This window comes from Abrus precatorius, unplaced genomic scaffold (genome assembly GCF_003935025.1).
Source record: "Abrus precatorius isolate BTA unplaced genomic scaffold, Abrus_2018 Scaffold3, whole genome shotgun sequence".
Lineage (NCBI taxonomy): Eukaryota > Viridiplantae > Streptophyta > Magnoliopsida > Fabales > Fabaceae > Abrus > Abrus precatorius.
The window spans coordinates 18,203,773-18,228,016 of NW_020874373.1; the positions used below are offsets into that span (position 1 = coordinate 18,203,773).

A 24,244-nucleotide genomic window follows, 5' to 3' on the forward strand; every position below is an offset into this window, starting at 1 on the left:
GTTCCAATAAAATCATCATTGAAAACAATACTATACAAGACATGCACATCAGGTAAGGGCTATTATTATTGTCATAAATTAAGCCTTATGCTTTTTTTATTTAATTTCTATTCTATTTTTTAAAAAATACTATAATTTAAACTTTCCCTTAAATATTTATAGTTAGTAAGTTTATAAAAGAAGCTAATATACGAAATTGACATCACAGAAGTTTAAAACAAGGAGAAAATCACTTAGCATGTGTCGTGCTTCAGCTCTAGGGTTTAAAGGGATAAGCAACTATTCAATTAGTGTGGGGGAAAAAAATCAATTTTAAAAGGAATAATGGTACATTTTGGTCAAACTTAACCTACGAAGTACAAGCTCGCTGGAAAAAAAAAAAAAAAAAAGCCTTATTATCTCAAGCAAGAATTATTTCGATTTCAAAGGTGAAAAGAAAAAACTTGTAATTGAAAGGAAAAGTTATTATTAAATGGTTGTTAGAAAAGACTAGGTTTGACCATGTTGCTAAAATGATAAGGGTCTGCCAAATCCAATTTCCCTAATCACGTGAAATTCACATGGTCACCATCTATCGTTGATATGAGACACTGACCCCAAAGTGACCCATAACTCTGAAGGTCTAGCGTTTGTTTTGGTTAGCACATTTTGAATGGCTATGACTTGGCTTTGTCCTTACTAGCATAAATTCTCCAAATGTGGCAACTTTCATGTTAATCTGCCCGGCGTGTTGCTAAAAATGAAGATGCCATGACGCAAAAGCTTATGTGCCTCTCTCACCTTCAATTATTGGGGCAGGATTTGGTACATATTCCCCTGTTGAAACATAGTGTATTAGTGTCGTGATGCCAAAAATTGTTTCTAAAATGGGAACGTCCTAATTGTTGGTCAAGTATTAGGCCTTGTTCCACATGCAAAGTAAGTAGAAAATATTGGTTCTGTTTAACCACTTAAAGCAAAAAAATCAAGCACGAAAAGCTAAATAAGATTTGAGAGACTATTCCTGAGAAGCAGGTAAGGATATGACAAACAAATGCAGTTGATCTGCTAATGTACTGCTGACGTTGCACGCTTTTTTATCAACCAATCCAAAGTGGAATATGGTAGGAACGGCCCATCGACAAGGCAATCGTGCTTGACCTAATAATTCAGCTCATGGTTAGATTATACAGGAGCAATCTAGTCTTGTGTACTATTTTCCTTGAAAATTATTGGTTTATGCCTCAAAATTTGACTTGAAAGGGCAGGCTTAAATCGAAGGGGTTCTGATTTTGGGTTAAAAAGAGTTGAACAAAATAATAAATACCAGCATGTTCAATATATTGACCTAATAACAAGAATCTAATTTAACTACAATTACCATCTATGGAGAAACAACAGTAAGCATGTGTAGCTTTAGAAGGACTGCAACAATTATTTGTCCCTGTTCCAACAAAAGTAAGCAATGAAAAGTACTGATACTGCATCACATTCACGTATATCTCTTAAATGAACATTGGTTATTAGTGTTCACACGTGAGCTTTACTACAGTTTCCCCGGGCAAATGTGACTCCCCTCGCTTTCTAGGCATGATGTTTATCTTTCAGGAACAGCATCTGAAATTTATCTCCTGCAACATGCTGTAAATACAAAGAACAATGGCTCAGATATAATCCCCAAAGCTTGAAGCACGGATGGGATCAAAAAGGGAATTGATCTTGATTTAGAAAGATGCAAGAAGTCAAGTCATATCAAACAAAGTGCCGGGTGAAGGGTTAACATCCCTTCTATGACGACCTTGTTCCCAAGTGCAAAATTGAAAACATTATTTTTCCTTTTCTAGGAGACTTCAACTTTACTTTTAATCAGTCTGTAAATGCGTCTGTGAAAGTGGAGAATTGGGAAGGTAAAAAGAATTTTATGTAATAATTACCAGTTAGACATCACAAACAACGTTTATAACAATCCAAAATCAACAGTTTTAGTCAGAGCTTTTAGCTCAATTGACAATTGCATTGGCCTTAGTATCTAGATGCGATAATGATGTCGAAGGTTGATCTAATAATAATAATATAAGCACATCAATATATCAGCAGAGAACTTTCAGGTGTATCAAATTTTCTTCATTCTTTTAAGTACCTCCCCAGGAACTTTGCACCCTAGCCTTGCAAAAAGTAAAGTCTACCATTTTAATTCTAATTGAAGTTTGATGTCTCCAATAAATTTCTCAAAACACTAGGTCTATCTTCATAAGTTAAACTTGGAAAAGTTTATATTACAGTTAAATTACTTAGGGAAAAATGTTTTTCACAGACACTCAAAAGTACAAAAGTAGTAAATGTTTTGTAGAAGTGGGACTTCTGAATTAAACAGCAGTCTCAAACAATAGCATGTCACCGAAAGCACATCCAACCACTGCAAATTAGAATTTCAGCAATTGCTTCTGTGATCTCGAATGGGTGGTGACAGTATATTGTTAGGTACATGTGTAACCATGAACATTCAATCGAGCATATCTTTCTGCTCAACAGCGAGTGCTTTAGCTTCATCATTCAAAATTGACAATGCTGTCCCAGATGCACTGTTTTCATGCCTGGATTCAAAAGGTTATGGATTCACAACCGTGTGTGATCCAACAATATGAAAGTTCATACAGAGACAAAAATATAGACAAATAGCAACGTGTTGGTACACATTCCACACCCAATTTACCCTCATGATTAGAGTTTGAAAAGAATAGCCAACCACATTTTTGTATCTATCTAATTGTTTTTCTCTATGCACACAGACTGTTCTAGCATCCACTTCATTCTAACTTATAACGGGTCAGAAACAAAAGGTCTATGTGCCTTTTCACTTTATCAATCATAACCTCCCAATCCTAGAGACCTTTTTCCTAGCACATTTATATCTACCAGCGTAATCTGTAAACTAAGAAAAACTTTGTTATCAAACAAGAAAAGTGATCAAAATGAAGGTGAGTATGAACACTCAATTTACAATGAAAAATTTCTTCAGTCCTTAAGCTTCATCCCTGCCTTTACTTGTTGCAGTTATTTCAATGGGTGCATCGAAAACTTCGGCAGAATAGTATTGATCCTGTCAAGGATTTCACACTCGGTATTGAGCTGCCCTGTCCTTAACTCTTATCCAATTTTTCATTGCTTTTACTTAATAGGAGTGAATGACAGGGGAAGACAAGGGTGCCCATATAAGTGGTTTTTAAGGCATTCAGTTGAGGCTAAAAGCCGTCATCAGTCACACCTTGACACAACTAAATTGTGTGATTGACTAGTTACTGTCCATCAACGCAATAGCATAATATGTATCAGATTGATTTTTCTGAGCTCTAGAATCTGTAAATAATAAATAATCTAACCAAAATGTTACAAGACCTGGGGGCCAAAGTAAAAATAAGGTGTTTTCGATACCAGGCTTTTTGAACAGATCAGGACCAGTATTGTACCTGAAACATCCACATCCCACTTTATTAGATTGGTTGCAACCACTAATCTACTGCAGATTCAAAAGTTACACTTGTATCACTCTCAAGGTCCCTTGTCCATATTTAATCCATCTTATTATTATCCTTTATTCTGTTGTTCTGTATTCCTTTTTCCAAAGTAGAAGGAGAATAATAACAAGAAATCAGTATGTTTCACCAAGTTATGAAGAATGTATATCTATCATTAGTTACTAATTTCACCAGTTTATCAATTTCTTTTGGATTCAGTAAATCCTTGTACTTGCCTTACAGTGCAGCCAATATTTGACAATCAATACTCCCAGACAAAGCCAAGCTTCAGCTCCATAAATCAACCCAGTTTCATAAAGCCACACCATCAGGAAAGTCAAACATCTTATTCTGGATTGGTTGACAGCAGAGAAGAGAAGTCCCAAGAAGAAACACCAGCAGTCATCTCTGAGTTCTTTGAAGGTTTTCTGACAATTGGAACTCTTGGCACAGAAACAGTCACCAATGAGCCAGGAACTCCAACTTTTGCTATGCCTTTGGAAAACATAACTATGAGAAATGAAGAGGTGACAGACAATGAACTGCAGCTGATAAGTTATGAGCTTGAGAAATTTCTTGAGGCTGAAAAAGAAGAAAGTTTCTACGAATCATCAGGACGAAACAGCTATGTTAGCATTATCACACTTAGTGGAAAGCAAGTAGATGGAACCGATGCTGAGGATTATGGAAACAAAGCTTTATGTCCACTACAAGGATATTTGATGGGGTCCTCGTTTGAACTACCAGAAACAAAACAAATAAGGAAAGAGAGAACATCACTTGCTGAGCTATTTCATAGGACAAAGACAGCTAGTCAAGACTGCATAGAGACAGGAGTAAGAGGAGAGGCACAAGTCAAGCAAACACCTAAGTCTGCCATGCATATTATGAAAAATATATTGAAAAGGGTCAACGGTTCTTCAAAATGCTGTAACACTTCCATGAATGATGCTGATTCTGCTTTGACCAATAAAAAACGCCATAAGGTTGGTCTCTATAACTAGATCTTCTGCACCACCTTTAACAACAAATATAATTGTTGTTCCTTTGATTATTGCCTTAGCATCTAAACAACATATAGCCAATGAAAATTGACATGCATGTCCATTTCTTTATTCAACCATAGATATAATGTAAAAAAAGGATGAAACCAAACACAAACTATACAAATCAGATAGTCGGAGTAGCCTGATTATCAGATTTATTAGCCAAGAATTATCAGTAACACTAACAAATTTACTGGCACTTGTTCTCATAGAATAAAGTAAAAACAGTACATACAGGAGAATATACATCAACATCTGAAATTTGCAAAGCATATCTAAAGAATATTAGCTAAAGGGATTCCAATCAGGCTTTAAACCAAATGTAACTATGCTAATTGTTAATTGTCAAATGTCACTGCTGGTCTGTAAACCAAAGTTTAGCTATCACAACAAACCCACAATTCCAATATGCATGTCTTGGATATGTACTCATTAAGAAACTATCATACTATAATAAATTATTTGGTTCGTTCATCTGGATATGCAGGTTCTACGTATGTTTCACAGGAAAGTCTATCCTGAAAGCCCCACAAATGCAAAAGAGTTTGCTAAATCCCACAAAGGTAAGAGCAAAAATGTTCCTCATGAATACATCCATGAATATGATAATGTAAACCCCACAAACCCAGAGAAAGGTAGACAATTTCATTCAGACACCAAATCAAGAAAGTGGTCCCAACACTGTAAGACCAACTGGAACCCACTGCAACATGGGCTAATATGCAGTAGCTCAATTGGAAACAATGAGCACTGGATCAAAACAGATGCAGAGTGTAAGTACAATATCTCTAGAATGCAAGTCCTCACACACACACAAATTTGATATTATCTTCTGTCGGCATCATTATAAGCAAAAAAGGTCTTATCTCAATTCTCAACAACACAGAATATACAGTATGAATTGCCAAAATAAAGGAATGCCATGTCGATTCTATGATGGGCCTTGGACAAATGTATATAAGAAAAGAGAAAGAAAAGTGTTGGACAGGGAGGGTAAGTATGATTGTGTAATGATGGAAATAGAAAAAAGTGTTAAGGAAGGGGGTGGGACATAACATAATTTTAAGGAGTGATTTGGTTTGGTTGCATAAGTCAGGGAGGGCAGAGTCTGTCTGTCAGACCTGACTGTATTTTCTTTTGCAGCATTTTTCTGCATTTTCTCCACTGTGTGTTCACCAAGTAGAATTTTTTTCTCCCCAATTTCTATCCTATTTTCAGCATTAATCCAGTCTTGTTATCCTGGAATCATTTACCTAACAGAAATACAAATTATGTTAGAACATCTTGTACTTGGATACCTATAAAGATAAAAGAGTTCCAGCATAACTCCTATTTCCCACAATCATAACAGTGACCCTGCACAACAGATTGTAAATAACCAAGCACCTATCACTAAATATTTTGAGCAAGATATATTTTCCTAATAACATAAATCAACTTGATAAACATTGGAATGTCATCTAAGATGTAACATATCACTGATCTCAAACTAATCCTAAGCGGGTTTCTAGATTTCAATACAAACTAATATATCATGGGGCATCATGATATATGCAGGACTGCTTTATACTTTATTTAGATTATGTATATGCATTATTACTCATTTATAATTGTTGGCATTGTAGATTTGGTGCTGGAGCTGTAGCAACTTAAGCTGTATGGAAGTGGTAATGAATTGAGCCTCTATAAGCGAGACTTGTCAAAACTAGTATTTGATATTATGATCATGTTATGCCTGTACTTTTGAGTGGAAAGCTTTAAAGCATTCAATAAAGTTGTGAGTTTCATGAAAGCTTCCTAATAAGTTGACATGTCTTGGTCAAATTTTAGTAGTTTGTTATGAATTCTTGAGCATCATTCTGGCTTCACAACTCAAGCAAATAACCAATCATGTCAGCAGTTGAACTTGATAAAGGTGAAAGTATCAATATTGCTACTTTTAACTGTCATAGAAGAGTATAAAAAATATGAAAATGAAAAAATAGTCCACAACAAAAGATACGCCCGTGAAAGTGTGAAACACAAGAATAAATTTCTAGGAGTTGTTATCAGATCAATACAAACTACAAAGTACAAAATCTCTCCTCACTAGTCACTAGGGTTTAAGAGGGCATGCGTGTGACCCTCTCTGATAGACCAAATAAGTAGATTGTACAGGTGACTGGTTATAATAGAAAAAACATAACCTACTTTTTAAATATCAAACTCGCACAAAGATATTATGCATATTATACAATTATATCTACTAAATAACCTCACTCAAAAGCCTTTTGACTTGAAACATGGACAAAGCATAGGCCATCATAGCCATATGTTTAACTATGAAAAACGTGTGTGTCAATAATTAAACTCCCAATCCAGATTATTTGGTCATAGAGGCCTTGAGACCATTTCAAGGATCAAATGTCGGGAAAACTTAGTGGTTAGATGATAACGTAAGAGTAGTTTATATCTCTAACAATTGCTGAACCAAAGTTTCTTCTTTCTTCTAAAATTATCCAGTTTAAGCATCCACAGAATAGTAGAAAATACATCATGAACTTGAAGATCAAGGTTCAAACCTCGTAGCATCTCATGCTGATTAACAAGGCAATGGAACATAAATTATAATGGTAGAAATTCCTGTCTAAGGTTGCCACCCATTTCCATTCTCCATGATCGATCAACTAGACTTGCTAACTCTCTGAAATCATACAAAGCTCCATAAGTAAATTCATCAGGTTGAGAGTATCATGGGATACTAAAAAAGAAAAAAAAATTATTTATTTATTTTTGATAAACAGAATTTATTAAGATATTAACGAGAAGTACAAATGTCAGAGCACATAAAATTCTCAAGAACTATATACACCAAGAATAAAAGGAAATAAAAAACCAATTGATGTAAAGTGTAACCCCAAAGGTACTCCCTTTAGCAATATATTTCCCCGAATAAACATAGAGTACTCCTCCAAGGTCAATATTGATCCAAAACCAACAATTGTGTACAGTGAGAGCATACTTATATACTACATAAATCCTAAACCTAATATCAGCCTAAACATAAAAGCCCAATAAAATAAAAAGAAGAGAATAAAATCCCAAAATAGAAAAATAATCCCAAATGAAAAACCTTAATTTTTAAATCAAAATAAGCAAAATAATCCCAAATCAAAATCCCTAAATAAATCAAATTGATAACGCAATCTACACCACCCAGTGAGCAATGCATTTGAATAGTGAAAATAAGAGCTGAAAGTCAGAGCACAGCCAAGAATAGAGAGATTGGAAACCAAAGATGAAACATAGTTTTCAAAAAAACTTTGCACCAATGGGCAGTGGACCCATTGGTTATTCATGGATTAAAATTGTCCCTCGTTAAGCTCTCAATACTATGTTGAGCGAGAAGAATGTGAGAACATATAAATCAATCCATGACTTAGCTACACAGTAGAGGCTCCTATTAATAATTAGAATAATAAAATAAAATTGATATCAGTTTCATAATCACTATAGAAAAGAGAAAAGGTGTTTGAATATTTCTGTGTACTGCATTTGACCCATAGGTCTGAATTTATACAACTGTACAAGGATCTATATTAATTATAGAATATTATCTAATAAATGTAAGCATGATATTACATTCCTAATAACCATATTTACATATGAACACTCCTTCTAAAGCTGGAGCATACATGTTTACCCTAGGTCCCCATAATGACTTAGTCAACAAATCAGCCAACTGGTCATTAGAGCCAACAAAGCTTATTGCAATTTCTCTTGAGAAAACCTTTTCTCTAATAAAATGACAATCAATCTTTATGTGCTTGGTTCATTCATGAAAAATTGGATTAGATGCTATATATTGAGCAGCCTGATTATCACAAATCAACTTCATCTTATCAGTATCTCTGATTTTAAGTTGTAATTGTTTCAACCAAATAAGTTCACATGTAGCTATAGCCATAGCACAATATTCTGCTTTTGCGCTGAATCTGACAACAGTGTGATGCTTCTTGCTCCATGAGATTAAGTTTCCTACAATAAAAATATAGTATCTAGATGTAGATCTTCTATTTGATGGTGACCCAGCCCAATCAGCATTAGAGAAGCCAACAGTTGCAACATTTTTCTTATTTTGGTAAAGTAATCCGTTGCTTGGTGCATTCTTGATATATTTGAGAATGTGGACAACTGCGTTCTAATAACTATCACAAAGAGTATTTAAAAACTGACTAACTATACCTACAACGAACGTGATGTCAAGTCTAGTGATTGTGAGGTAGTTAAGTCTACCAAACAAGCATCAATATCTTTCTGAGTCTTTCAAAGGGTCCTCCTAACTCGAAAGAAGCTTGAGATTGGGCTCCACAAAGGAATCAACTAGTCGAGATTCAAGCATTCCTATTTCAGTGAGACTATCAAGTGAATATTTGTGCTGATTAGTGGAAATCCCATGGCGGGATTGAGCAACTTTGATTCCTAGGAAATATTTAAGAGGACTTAAATATTTTGTTTGAAAATAATGGGATAAGTGTTGTTTGAATTTCTAGATTTCCACACTATAATTGTCAGTAATGACAATATCATCCACATACACTTCCAAGTAGATACAAGTATGTGTTGAGTGAAGGCAAAAGATGGAACGACAAATCATGTCATATTGTTGTAACACAGTGCTAAAGCGATCAAACCAAGCACATGAGGATTGCTTTAGGCCATAAAGGGAGTGTCATAAGCGACATACCAAAGGAGACACTCCACATGTAGTGAAGCTAGGAGGCTGGTCCATATAAACTTGTAATTCTTTGTGAATAAAGCATTCTTGATGTTTAATTGATGAAGGGCCATTGATGAATGGCAACAATATGATAAAAAGAGATGAACAAAAGCAATCTTGGCCACGGGAAATAAAGTATCTTCATAGTCAAGACCAAATATCTGAATGTAGCCCTTGGCTACTAATCTTGATATTAAGCAGTCTACATTCCCATCAAATCCAACCTTGACAACATATATCCTCTAACAACCATCGGTAGTCTTACCTAGAGGGAGGGGAACCAAATCCAAGGTGCCATTGGAGTGTGTTATGAATAGTTGGAATAGACGTATTAGGATTAGGGTTTATTTTAGTATTATAATAATGGGCTTAGCTCAGTAGGGTTACATATGTATCCTTATAAATATAAGAATCTCTACACATTGTAGCATATCCAATTCCAGCACACTAATCTGTCTCTCTCTATGCTCTTTCTCTCTTAATCTCTGCATGGTATCAAGAGCCTTCTAGGTTGTCTCTTTGGCCGCCACCACCGCACCACCACCACTGGGGAAAAGAAAAAGCAGCTTCAGAAAAGGCCAACCATGGCTGCTGTGGGGATAGAAAATTTTTCCGGTGAACAAAATATACAGTAATTCGACGTTTACAATTTGAGTACAACGTTACAATGTCTGAACGTGATAGCCAGGATGTGCAGGATCCACAGCACAAGGGGCTGTTGCGGAGATTGTATCTCTATCCAAACTTACCGATGTTAAGCTGAATGGAGATGGTACAAACTATATGAAGTCGAAGTATTTGGTTGAGACTAGCCTAGGTGGAATGGGAAAGGATAATCATTTGACTGAAACAGCACTTGCCAATTCTAAGGATGTTGACACATGGAAGATACGCGACAAAAAGATCCTTGCATTGCTAGTAAACTCTATTGATAAGCGAATACAAGCGAGTATTACTCATTGCAAAATTGTGAAGGAGTTGTGGGATTTCTTGCAATTTATTTTTGGAAAATCTTATAATTTGAATCGGTTATATGCTCTCTTGCAGGAAGTTTATCAACCCAAACAAAATCAGCGGAAGCTAATGGATTATTTTTTGGAGTTTAAGAAGCATACTAAGGAGATACAATCTCTTTTAGCCTGCAAAACTATTGACGAGATGATAGCACAACAAAAGAAACTCATGGCTTTAAGTTAGCTCTCTGGAATATGAGGTAGTTCGGTCTCAGATTCAGTCAAGCAAGAAGGTTGATAATCTTACCAATGTCTTCTACAAAGTTATGTAGTCTTCCTTTGAGGAGCTTAAGAACACTATAGAAAATGAGTCTCCTGACCACTCTGCCTTAGCAGCCCAATACCGTCACCGTGGTGGTCGCAATAGTGGTAGAGGTAGTCGTGGCCGTGGGCATAGTGGAGGTCGTGGTATTGTACAGTGCTATAACTGTGACGAATTTGGCTATTATCGAAATCAATGCACTCATCCTCCGCAGAAGCATTCGTTTTTTCACTCACAAGGTAATTCCTGCTTCGCTAACTCGATGTCTCAACCTGTTATAGCTACTCAGGAGAAAGAAAGATGTATTGTGCATATAAGTGATGAGGAATTTATTCAGTATACTCAGTTTCAGATTTCCTAACAGCTGTCTACATCCTCTACAGCCACTTTGGTCTAACAAGGTAATCGTACTGCACATTTTTCCTCTTCTTCTAGGCGTTGGGTCATTGATTCTGGCGCTACTGATCATATGACTGGGGATTGAGGTATCCTTTCCTCCTTTTGTCTACCCAGTTCTCATTCTTTTGTAATACTCGCTGATGGTTCTACTGTCCATATTAAGGGCAGCGAGTGTACCACCCCAGTTTCAACCTTACCTTTATCCTCTGTTTTATATTTGTCTCAATTCTCCTTAAATTTGTTGTCCATTAGCCAAATCACTTCATCATTAAATTGCTCAGTAACATTCTTTTCTGATTCTTGTGTTTTTCAGGATCTGGTGACACAGAGGATTATTGGTAGAAGTAGGGTATCTAATGGGCTGTATCTATTGAAAGACGAAAGCGAAGAGGCAGTTGGAGTAGCAGATGAATTGGGAGGATTAAGCTCCAATTGTTTTAACTTAGAATTTGTGTGAAGTCCTCCTATGGTAGGTTAGAAGAGGCGAAGGAGAGAGGATTGAGAAAGGTGAGTTGAGAGAAAAGAGTAGCATTACTAGACATGTGATTAAAAGCATTAGAATCAAGAACCCAAGGGAAGAAGATTGGGAAACACAAGCAATAGGAGTACCTAGTTGAGCCATAGCGGCGACAGGTGGAGTAGATTGCATGGCATCAATAATGCAGGTCACAAAAGCATCCTCTAGGTTTGACATCATGAACACAACGTGGAGAAGGAGAAAAAAGAAAGGGACCAAGAACTATACCAAGGGAGAGGGGGTCATCTGAGAGTGGCAAGGTACCAAAAAATGTGACCGAAGCAAGATCGGTGCAGAAAAGAGAAGGGCGTGTTTGAACAGTGGCAGCATGTGAGATGCATGCTGTTTGACAAAGGCAGGGTATGTGGGTGTGTGCAGTGGCAGTTGGCAATGCTGCTTGGTAAATGGCTTGGCAGTTATGAGGTTACTGTAGCAGCCAGAAAAAAGGGTGGTTTGGAAGCAAAATTAATACCATATAGAAAGGAGAAGAGGTGTTTGAATATTTCTGTGTATTGCATTTGACTCAAAGGTCTGAATTTATACAAGTGTACAAGGATTTATATTAATTACAGAATATTATCTAATAAATGTAATCTTGACATTATGTTCCTATTTGCTGTATTTACATAAACGTAATCTCAATGTTCCTAATTACCATATTTACATATCAACAATATCAATAATTACATTATTTAGCTATTTAGATGATATGTTAAGGTTACATATTACAACATTCTCAACATGAATATTTTCATATGTTCTAATAGAAGAAAAAAGTCCTTTGACATGTAGAAACAATGTATTTAAGGATTAAATCAAGGGATAACTAAGCTAGAACACACAATATTGTATGCAACAAAGATATTGCAGCAAAAATCCCTTGGCAATTGAGTACATATCAATTGAATAGTATAGTTTTTCTTATGGTGGTTGTCAAATTGTAAATTGAATAGCTAATTAGAGGGCCTAATTTTTGAATTGTAATTTGTAAATCATAAGGTTCATGATTACTTATGAATACAACAACTCTTATTACACTAGATGAAATCAATTACAAGAATCACATATGCCATTGAAGTAAGTCAAAAACCAAATTCTCTAAAATATTATTTGTCACTAGATCTCCTTTAATATTTTCTCTAATAATCTTTTAAGTCTCTCTCTATTCCTTTTTAGTAAACTAAAAGTTATACAATTCACACTTCCGGTTAGTGCCTCCAGCAGCTTTCTATGCATGTATCAAAACCACCTTAATTAATTTATCATCTTTTTCACATCAGGTGTTGTTGTAATATTCACATGTATACAATCATTTCTTATCTTTTTATGTGATTAATCATCCATCTCAGGATTTTAATTTCTACAATTTTCACTTGTTTCTCGTATTGTTCCTTTAAACCCAACATTTACTACTGTATAAGATAATTGGTTGTATAATAGTATAATTAAACTTTCTCGTTAACTTGATAGGTACTTTATGATTACAAATAAATTTTGATGTTTTTTTCTACATTAATCACCAATTTGTATTGTACAAGTAACATTTTTATTTATTTCTCCAATTTAACTTTCGACGCATAATCATCTTATTTGTTACAAAAATTGCAAATGCATATACTCTATTTTATTTATGTTCAAGTGAAAATCTTTAGATTTCAAAGCATACCTCCAAAGTTCAAGTTTAGAGTTAGCTTCTTTTGATTCCTCGATTGCAAAGAATACATACTTTATAATAATTTTTTGTATATCACTCACAAACACATCTAAAACTAGGTTAAACAAGAATGCAAAAAGCCTTGATGTAAATCTATCCTTACAGAAAAGTCCTTCAATACGTCTCTATGAGTTCTCATACTTGTAGTTACTCCATCAAACATGTGTTGTATAGCCTAAATATATGTAACACGTCATCATTATTTTTAATATTTTATTATTTAAAAATTAATATTTACAAAAAAATCCTTAAAAAATTTATATTATTTTAAAAATTTAATAATTAGTCCATCTTGTTCAACCTCCCTTCTTATCATCATTCTCTCTCCTCTTTCACCATCTCATGAATCCCTATTTTCTTCATGCTCCAAACGAGGCGGTCGGCTTCCTTAGCCATAAACATCAATGACGATGTTATAGGTGGCAAAATCAAGGGGGCATTTGGCTTCATTCATCTTAAAGAATAGAGAAAGAGCTTCAATGAACTTTTGATTGTCAACATAGATGACAAGAAGTGTGGAGTAGCTGACAATATCAGGGTGAATGCAATTCCCTCATCTCCCGCAGAAGAAGGCAAGCCTCATAGAAGAGCTTAGCTTTATCGAAGACATTGATCATAAACTTATAGGCAATAAGATCATGAGTGATAGAGGAGGCTTGCAATCTGGTGAACATGGAAATGGCCTTGGAATAATTGCACAACTTGCAGGCAAGGTCAATCAAATTACTATATGTCAAGGTTGCCTGAAACATTGTCTTGCTCCATCTACTAGAGCCAAAAGAAAGAATAAAACAAGTCATGTTTGCCAAAAGAAGTGGTGACGGTGGAAGTAAGTGTACCTATCAGGGGAAAGACTCTCTTGGTGCATTTATTAATTATGAGTCATGTCTGTTAGAAAAACATACTCATCACACATATAGTAGTCGTGTCAATACAAGTGCTTCAGCAACCTTTGATTTGGTTCCCTCTAATAGTTAGTTCAACTTTAGGCTATTCTTAATTTGTTATATTCATTAATGATTTTTCTTGTTTTACTTGATTATTCTTAATGAAAAAATTTTCTAATGTTTTTCCTATATTTCAAGGTTTCTTGTCTAAAATTCAAAATTATTTTGGTTCTATTAAAATACTGTGCAATGATAATGCTCGCATATATATATCTTTCCAGTTTCAATCCTTTTTAATTTCGCAAGACATTTTTCATTGAACATCTTGCACTGATACACCACAACAAACATTCTTGATATTCCTCCTATTGACCCTGTTCCTGTTATTACTTTTGTTCCACCTTTTCTCCTTACTTACCAACGATGGTCTCAGATTTTGACATTGCTTACTACTCTTGATCCTCTAGCCTCATCCCCTATTCCAACTATCCTTCCACCTACATCACCAGAACTTCCCATTGTGTTATGCAAAGGTATTCGGTCCATAGTAGTCAATCCCAGATAGCGGCGCGGAGTGGCTAACTTCAAAAATGCTATAGGCAGGATAATGGGATGACCGTTATTTTAGGCTCTTTAAATATACTTAAGTTAAGCTACACATATATATGGTGAGAAGGAAATAAAATAACCGGGAAGGAAAATAGAGCAAGTTCGCCAAGTTCGCCAGTGTACGAGAATCAAAATAGAGAAGGAAAATAGAAAAAAGAGAATGTTTAGTCACCGCAAAATGTGCAGGTTTGTTGGAAGTTAGACAGAGGTGTAGATGACCGAAAAATGTTTGGATGACATCGGAAGTTTCACTAGACTTGAAAAAGACGACAGAAAATAGCCTGGGTCATGTCAAAGGCTTCATTGAAGATGAAGAACATGATCGAAGAATGAAAGAGGAAAGAAGACATTGGTAGCAGTGGAATCGTAGAGAACAAAGATGAAAAAACAGAATGAAGGAGAACCAAGAAATGAGAATGAGAACTAAGAGGGGGTGAAATCCCAAGATTGGGCATCTTAAAAGTCACCAACGTTCAGAAATAGAGGGGCAAATCTAGAATTTTAGTGAGAATGAAATAGTGGCCATGATGGCCATGATTTCCCCTGTTTTTTGCTGCATTTCGCAGCGCAACGACCACTCCTTTGAAACACGACGCAACTCTATAGCAGTGCCCTGCCATTCTACTCTGCTACGATAACAGTTGCTATGGCTGCTATTGACTACTATGTTTTGGTCTTCTCGAAATCCTAATCCTCTCAATGCGTCCTTTTCATTATGACTATTTATCTCCTTTGTTTTTTTCCTTTGTCTATGGATTCTGTGTCTATTCTTCAGTCCATAGGTGAAGTTATTGCTGATCCCTATTGGTGCTACCCATGTTGGATGAAATGGCACTCTACATTCTACTAGCACTTGGGACCTTGTTTTTATACCTCCTAATAAGACTATGATTGGTTGTTTTGGGTTAATACCATGAAAATTGGACTTGATAATAATATTGATTGTTTCAAAGCTCACTTGGTAGCTAAAGGATATACACAGATTTTTTGTCAAGATTACAAGGACACTTTTTTCCCATAGCCAAAACCACTTATGTTCGTCTTCCTTGACCTTGTTGCTCATCATCGTTGGCCTCTTCACCAACTAGATATTAAAAATGTTTGCATGGTGAATTACAGAAAAATGTTTAAATGGACTAGCCTCCAAGATTTACTATTTCTTATGACTCTCACCGTGTTTGTCGCCTTCCTCATTCTCTTTATGGCTTGAAGCAATATCCTTGTGCTTGGTTTGGGCAATTTAGCTCTGCCTTAATACCATTTGGCAAGACTAGATGTGAGGCTAACCACTATGTTTTCTCCATTCACTCTCCATCTGCACAATGTATTATCTTCTTGTCTATGTTGACAACATCGTTAGTACTAGCGATGACATAGAAATCATTCAATGACTCAGTTCATTTTTTTAGTTAATTTCAAATGAAAGAATTAGGTCCCCTTAAAGTTGTCCAATCCTCCTCTGGCATTGCCATTTACAACAGAAATATGCTTTGGACATTCTTACTATGACTGGTAAGCTTGATAGTCATCCATGTGATACTCTTATGGATCCCAATGTTAAACTTCTTCCGAGTCAAGGAGAGCCATTGAAAGACCCAGGAAGATATCGATGTCTCGTGGGTAGACTTAACTACCTCACAATCAGCAGACTAGACATCACATTGCAGTCAATGTGGTAAGCCAGTTTCTAAATGTTCCTTGTAATATCCATTGGGATATTGTGATACGGATTCTTTGGTACATTAAAAATGCACCTGGATGAGGGCTATCACATGAAAATAAAGGTAATGCCAATATCATTTGTTACTCTTATGCTGATTGGGCAAGATCAATATCAAACAGAAGATTCTACTTCTTGATATTGTGTTTTCATTGGAGGAAACTTTATTTCGTAGAGGAGCAAAAGGCAAAACATAATTGCTAGATCCAATGCAGAAGCTAAGTATCGTGCTATGGAAGCAACCATATGTGAGCTTACATGGCTTAGGCATCTACTTCAACAAATAAATTTGGGAGACATACAAGAGGCAAAACTTAGTTGTGACAATCAAGCTGAACTTCTCATTGTATCAAATCCTATCTTCCATGAATGAACCAAACACAGAGATAGATTGTGACTTTGTAAGAGAGAAGGTGCTTTTTGGCAAAATAACAACTGATTTTGCCCACTCTAATGATTAGTTGGTTGACATGTTCACTAAATCCCTTAGAGGCTCTCGTGTTGACTACATTTGTAGCAAGCTTGCCTCATTTGACTTATTTGCTCAAGCTTGAAGGGGAGTATTAGAAAATAATCATCACAAAATACGCGATATGATCAGATATCCCGTTATATGTAACTGTAAATTTGGGATTTGTTTTTATTGTTTTATATTTATTATTGATTCTATTGTACCCTCTATAATTATAAATATGATTCATGTGTGATCATATGACACAACATTTATACATTTTCTCTCTATAATATTGATACACAAAAAGTCATGTAATATAAATATTAGCATCATGTGTTTATCCATCAATATATCATCATTTTGAAGCTCACCTTAATCAGTGTTTTGTAACGATCAAATTTAGTGTGAAAAAAGTAGATTATTTCAATAATCGTTTATATAATCAATTATTGTGATAACTAATTCTATGAAATAAGTTTTATGTTTGGATATGTTAGGTGAAAAATGAATAAAATAATCTATCATGGGATTGCATGAAATAATTACTTTTTCTAGGTTGAGATTATAAAAAAAGGAAATAGTTATGTATGATAGTAAGATTTGTATTTAAAATAATTAATTATTAAGGATAAATGGGAAAATAAAAGTTAATTAGAAAATACTCTGGTAGCTTTTAATCTTAAGCTCCAAAATTTTGCTTATCTTATATAAGTTATTTCCTTTGTAAAAAAATTAATCTAAGATTATAAGCTGTTTTATCAAAATGATCCAAACACAAATGAAACGTATTTTTTTAAGCTTTTCTCAAATAATCTTCCAAAATAATCACATCCAAATACACTTAGAATATCTAAATGGCATAGGCAAATAATCAAGCAAAGCAAAAGACAAACTCAAACAAAGTAGAACTTAAATAAAAAAGATCATTACGAAATCAGATAAACAAAATAGACTATCAATTAAAACAACCTCAAATCGTGGCTAACAACAAGCACAGTTAATTCCTTTTTCAGGTGCTTTAGAAGCTTCACAACATCTGCACGTGCTTTCCAATCTGACCAATGGGAAAGTATTAGGTGCAGCATTACAAAAATATAGTATAGTTCATTAAGAAAAAGTCATATATTTCTTGAAGGAATTAAGATTCACATCCTTCAAATTAAAAGAACTAAAAACATGTCCACAAGCCATAGCTCAAGTGGCTTGATCCTGTGATCAAATTCCACCAATGTCAATTTGCCCCTATACTACGCTACCCTTTTTTAAGGGATTAGAAATTAATAACAGAGGAGGGCTTTATCGAAATAGAAGAAAAGATCACACTCAATGAGAAGTTACAAAATAGAATGATCACTCCCTCTCCCAGAGCGAGATGCTTCTCCATATATTCACTCTCTGTCTAAACCAAAGTGGCCACCAACAAAATAACTCCCATACCCACTCATACTCTTACTCTCCTTCATGTGGAATGCCCCTTTTGTGCCTTAAGTACACTTCCCATTCTGTGGGTTTCTTTTGGACCATGTCCAGAATCTGATCCACTTGGGCCTCCTCCTCCTCATATAATTTAGGTCCATTTCTGTCACTTTCGCCTCCACTCCTCACACTACCTCTTAAATCTCTTTTATGGAACTGGTTAAAGAGATACTGGTAAATGACTTCAGCTATAAAAGGAAAGGGTCTTGCTAACCAGTCCTTAAAGATACCGGTTAAGGGACATTAAATACACCCTATTAAATGCTTTTAATTACATAAATCACAGGTTAAATGAATTCTGCATTTTCAAATAATAAAAATGCTTCCTTTCCCAATAAAAATCATCTACTGTTGTTTCCTTAACCAATGTCCACAGTATTAGCCAAAAATAAAAGAAAAAGCATAAAGTCATGGTCTTCAATAAAAATTATAGCACAATACCAAATTCCTATTGTGCCCCTTATATTTCGCACATGATCTAGCATAGGACTGAAAACACATTATGAATGTGATTATATGTTATCTGATCCAAAACACTGAAGTAATCTTCTATTGAATTTTGATCACAACCCCTAAAATTTAGGGATCAGTTTAATCTTTCTTGTTTTTTTGTTTTATTAATTGTACTCTAATAATTTTATTCTGTTTACTGAATTTGTTCAGTAAACTTTAACATAAGGCACTCGGAAGGCTGTTTCCTAAAATCCCTCTAATCTGTTATATGTTTCCTATATTAAGGAAATTAAATTTAAGAATTAATGGGAATAAATGGCTGGCCTGTTGTCATCTCATGCACATATATTCATCTGTGTTGTTTAATAATTTTGAAAAAGAAAAACTTTGGAAAGCAACAAGATAGGGCCAACAAGCAAATGCTAGACCAAAATCACTGTGGCCCCAAGGGATTGGAGGGTCTATTCCAAAAGAGGGAAGGGGAAGTGTAGCAGCTAGTCAGTGTAGCAGGCAGTTAAGCAAATTGAGGAGTTAGTTACTAGGAAATGAATCAATGATAAAGGGGTGCATATGAAAGGGGCAGGAGAGAAGGGGGCAATTATGAGTATTTCGGTACCCAGCTTGGGACCAACAACTTTGGGGGCTTAAGGCATTTTTGCTCAAAGCTGCTGAAAGCTATATTACTCATGCTGCATCTTTAATCCCTGTGCCATTATTTTGTGTTTTTCTGGTTTGGTGACCTATTAATTGGTATGGCCTGCCAACAATGGTGAATGCAATGCAACCATGGGTAGAGGCTTTTGGAGGATCAGGTTTTTGCCGTAAATGTAAACATCGCAGTATTAGATGATAAGGTGGTTTAGATTGAATCACAACTGGAGAAGTCAGTACTCTTGGTGGCATCTATGCAGGAAGCAATGGACAAGGACCGAAAGAAAAATGCTGCATTCTGCCTCAATGGGAAGGGAAGAAATCAGCAACCTCATTGAGTGCAATAGCATACAGCAAAATAGAAGCAAGAAGTCAAAGTTAGCAATTGTGTACCCAGTCCAGCAAGAGGTTCATCCAATATCAATAGATCAGGGATTTGCACCTGAAAATACATTTCGAAAAACAATTAAACCAATTGATCCTTGGTTGATTGACAGCTAAAAGTTAAGTGAGATTGCAACAACTACTCAAGAGCCACTTAGATGAAGGCATGAAGCAATAACAAGCAGGCAATTGAAAAAAAAAAAAATCTTACTAATTGTATTGCTAAGGCAAGACGACGTTTGTAACCCCCACTGAGAGAGTGAGGATTTTTATCTAGCGATATCCCACTTAATCCAACCTATAATAATGAATAACAAAGAGCAACACACAAGAAACACAAATATATTAAGAGAAGAAAATCTTAAAAGAATATGATGAGTATACTAAATAAGCATACAAATCACAATGAAAATGTTAGAACTGGTTTGGTGAGTAAAGAGAGAGATTTAATTGTATCACTGAGAATGAACAAGAACACAGTTCTATACCCAATGTAGGTGCAGACTTTTATCATACAAAGCTAGAAATATTCGTTAGATCCTGGCTACTTTGAAAGCACCAATGGTTATGACTTAAGCACATGAGGAGAGCACAACCCAAAAAACTAGTGCATTAGGTGGCAGAGTCCCACGACTTAAGTGTCACATTGAGTTTCTTATTCTACTCAATGTGATATACAGAAGTTATATCAATAGTTAAAGAAGACATATACAGAGGCATAACTACCCAGTTAATTGCCCTCTGTAGCCCTAGAGCAAGGCTCTCCCTCTGTTGGTGATTACCCTTTTGCCTTGGCCACCCAAAAGTGACTTCATCAAGCACATTATCAGCCACAAAATACCTAGGTTGCAACATAAATGTGTAGAACTTTAGAAATGACAGTCCAATAAAAATGAAAAAAGATCAGACAAAATATACAAATGGATAATGGAAACAGTTAGACAATTCAAGAACATACCACTCTGACTAAGGAATCCAAAAAGGTTTGACTTAGTATCATGACCCATATAAGAGGTATTTAAACAGTAAATTTCCATTAATATTTTGATAATAAGAACAAAAAAATTATAATTCAAAGTTCAAAATATTTCAATTAGAAAAAAGAAATTAATGACGGATGAAAGCTATCTCTAATCGTAGGCAATTGCTGCATTAACAAGTGTTTGAAAACAGATCTTCATAAATATCTCATTTTAATGATTTAATACATATTTCTACCTCAACAAAAGTATATATTATACTAGAAAAATAAAAAGAAGATGGTGGGCATGTAAGTCTGCAATGATGCTGCCTTTGTGACCTAGGTCATGGGTTCTAATCACAGAAAAATCTTCTGTCCAGAGAGCAACTTAGCATAAATCTGACTTTCCCAAGTCCCACAATGGTTGGAGTCCTGACCATTGAGCAACCCATTTAAAATGGCAAAATGAGAGTGGGACATATGGAGCGTAAGAAATTCTCCATAATAGACTACAGAAGGACAGAGTACAAAGACAAAGAAGAAAATACATAAATGAAAGGTTCTACAATCCCTCTACAAATTTGACAAAGAAATTTACATGAGAAAATCCAAGGGCTAAGCTGTATTGCTTCTTGTTTCCATGTCTATTCTTGTTGGGACAGCCACATGCAATTGTAGGGATCCCAATAGTCAAACAATATAGTTGATGTATAGGCCAAGAGATAAGAACTGGATCAATTAAAAAAATCTTATCCTAATTGACAAGAATCTGAACAGAACTACGCCACAAAAGTGCCCCTGCAGTTGGAGAGTCCAAGTCATTATTATCCCCAACCAAAATCCCATACCTCTAATGAGAGACTTGAGTCCCATACCTTGCAATTGGATCCTAAGCCTTAACATCCTACCTTGCTCCACAGCCCCAACATCCATGTGGGCTGGATTCACACTAGCCCTTTGACTAGTCCTAGACAACCACAATGCAAGCATCACTACCCATGTCGCTCATTTGCAGCTAAGAGACATGGTGAAAAGCTCAGATACCAGTTGATAAGAACTGGATCAGAAAACATAAAAATGAAGTATTATTGAGGAAACACTAATTCCTAATTATGTACCACTGGTAACAAACTAGGCTAGGCAAGAACAGCAAGCATGAAGAATACCCATGGACAATTAAAGAGTTAAAGGCTCTCTCCTAATCTCTCATATTACAAAATGAGATGCTGTTCCTACCATACAAGTGAATATTTGATTCCCAACCCACCCAACTACTGAATAAACTAACTAATCGGTTAGTTAGAATTATACTACAAACAGTTACAACTAAGTCAGGAATCATAATCCCCAGCATCTCTCCTAGTTATCCTCATAAAAACCCTTTTAATTGGAGGGCATTGCCTAGCATCAAGATTTACACCATAAGAACAAAAACTAACACAAGTCCTAGTGTAACAAATCTCTTAAGGCTTAACACATCAGTTAGTTCATATTTGTACCTCTCAGGAAACTGGAAGACAATACCAACCCTTTCAGGCACCAATGGCTCTGGCGATTGACAAAGATGTCCATCATTCCCATATTTTTGGATGTAAATAGATCCAGAGGTTGGTTTGTTTATTCCTGCAAGAAGCTAACCAAAGGGAAGGGATGCCTTTCAAGGAGAGATGATGATTATCCAAATACAAACTTTACATTCATGAATGTTTAAGGAACCAAATTCATTATACTAAGAGGAAAAGACTAAAAAAACACCTGCAAGAGAGTTGTTTTGCCACTTCCACTCTGTCCGAAAATTAGACCAAAACTGTGGCAATCGAAAATATTACATATTAAAAAAAAAAGAACTAGGAATGGAAAATATATATTTGGGAAAATTCATATTCGGGATAAACATCTCAACCACATACATATTGAAGTTAATGTGATGAAATAAAGACACCTTTTCTCGGGAAGTGAAAAACTAACTGAATTCAGAAGTCTGAGCTGAGTCCCTGGGGGTTGATAGCTAACATCTCTAACCTTAAGCAAAAATATTAGAATAATTTTAGTACATACACTCCTCCAATTTCCACAATAACGTCCATAGTCCCTATTTATGCATGCTAAAGTAGGTAAATACGAGACCTCTTCAATCAGCACGCTAAATGCATTACAGTGAAAGAAAAGCAAAATCAAAATCAACGGAAGCTTGAACATAAGACCAGTTCTATTTCTAATTGTGGAGATGGTTAATGGTAAAGTAAAAGCAATACTTCGAAAGAGGAGTAATCACAGTTGATTCTGAGAAGCTGAGTCTTTGGGAAGTTGAACCTGCAATGACGAATGGGGGCGAGGGGAAACGATGGTGGTTTGAGTTTGAGGAAGCGCAAGCCAAGCGGTGGGTTTAAAGAGGTAGCCATAGCTGGTTGCTTTTACTGCGAAGGAAAACAAGACTCGTACTGGGGATGGGATGGGTTCCATACTTCGTTCATACTAACTTCAAATGATTAAAATTGGTTTTAATAAAATTAATTTTGAATAATTAAATATAGATGAGATGTATTTAAATTAATTTAAGTTCCATATTTTTATTAAAATTTTGAAAATTAAGTTTGTAGTTTTAAAATAACCAGGAATGTAATAAATATAAATAATTACACGTAATTATAATTACAAAAGGAAATAAAAGACAAGCTAGCTTCTAAGGAAGTCCACACAAGAAGTCATTTCTCTCAAATGATGCTTGACGGAAACTTGCCAATATCTTTACATCAACAACCTTATATCATTTACAGGAAGCATATCTATGAAATATAAAATTATCAACACTAACCATTCCTAATATTTTCATGTAATTTGAGATACAAATCACACATTGACGTCCTTTATTCCACGTAAGTTTCAGCTCAATTAAAACTTTATCTCAAAGACTTGAATCTCACGTGCAACCAAAAACTTTAAGACATTAAATTATGAATTTTTTTCACTTATATATATTAATGTAAAACTCCTTTGCTCATACTTATACTTGTTACCTCAATAATGGAGAATATTCTCCTCATTGTTATTGCACCTAGTACACTTTGTGGAAGAGGCCAATTTTCTCTTCTAAGACCCTATCCAATTCCAATTTCTGTGAGGGAGCTAAAATGAGCCATTCATCAATCAGAGGAAGGTTGATTTAGCTGTGTATACAAACTGCTTTGCATATGGTTCCATATCAAAATATCTGGAAGCATCTCAAAATTATTAACATTGGTTTCAAAATTTTCTCTTTGTAATTCTACATTCAAGGGAGTATATAGTCTATATAGGTCCCAAGTTCTAACATTCCATAAATCTCTAATGCAAAGATGAATACGGACCATGGAAATTTTGTTGCATAGACAAATTGTATTTAGCCAACCAACGTGCAAAAAAGAACTAGCTCCATTGCCGAGGGAGACAAGGGGTTTCCTTGACC

The 24,244-nt window shown here is 35.3% G+C and overlaps 2 protein-coding genes across 7 annotated transcripts; one reads left to right on the forward strand and one right to left on the reverse strand.

Annotated features, from left to right (window-relative positions):
- Positions 1–1,252: 1,252 nt before the first annotated feature.
- LOC113860636 (ABC transporter I family member 11, chloroplastic) lies at positions 1,253–23,239 on the reverse strand. Of its 6 annotated transcripts, none has more exons than XM_027493080.1 (10): positions 23,055–23,239; positions 22,742–22,821; positions 22,555–22,606; positions 22,299–22,432; positions 20,565–20,679; positions 20,050–20,136; positions 19,848–19,896; positions 17,844–17,928; positions 7,102–7,223; positions 1,253–1,620 (listed from the first exon to the last, which is right to left on the reverse strand). In XM_027493080.1, the coding sequence occupies exons 1-9, from the start codon at positions 23,199–23,201 to the stop codon at positions 7,145–7,147; spliced, it is 828 nt and encodes a 275-aa protein (XP_027348881.1). In that variant the 5' UTR covers positions 23,202–23,239; the 3' UTR covers positions 1,253–1,620; positions 7,102–7,144. The 6 variants fall into 6 exon arrangements, with proteins under 6 accessions (XP_027348881.1, XP_027348886.1, XP_027348883.1 ...); XM_027493085.1 differs by having other exon boundaries at positions 22,742–22,816; positions 23,113–23,207; XM_027493082.1 differs by lacking the exon at positions 1,253–1,620 and adding an exon at positions 3,948–4,076 and having other exon boundaries at positions 23,055–23,207.
- On the forward strand, positions 2,475–6,185 carry LOC113862272 (protein LAZY 1-like). Its single transcript, XM_027495362.1, has 6 exons — positions 2,475–2,603; positions 3,034–3,100; positions 3,714–4,480; positions 5,028–5,150; positions 5,211–5,313; positions 6,166–6,185. Exons 1-6 carry the CDS (start codon positions 2,475–2,477, stop codon positions 6,183–6,185), a joined length of 1,209 nt encoding a protein of 402 aa, XP_027351163.1.
- Positions 23,240–24,244: the final 1,005 nt, after the last annotated feature.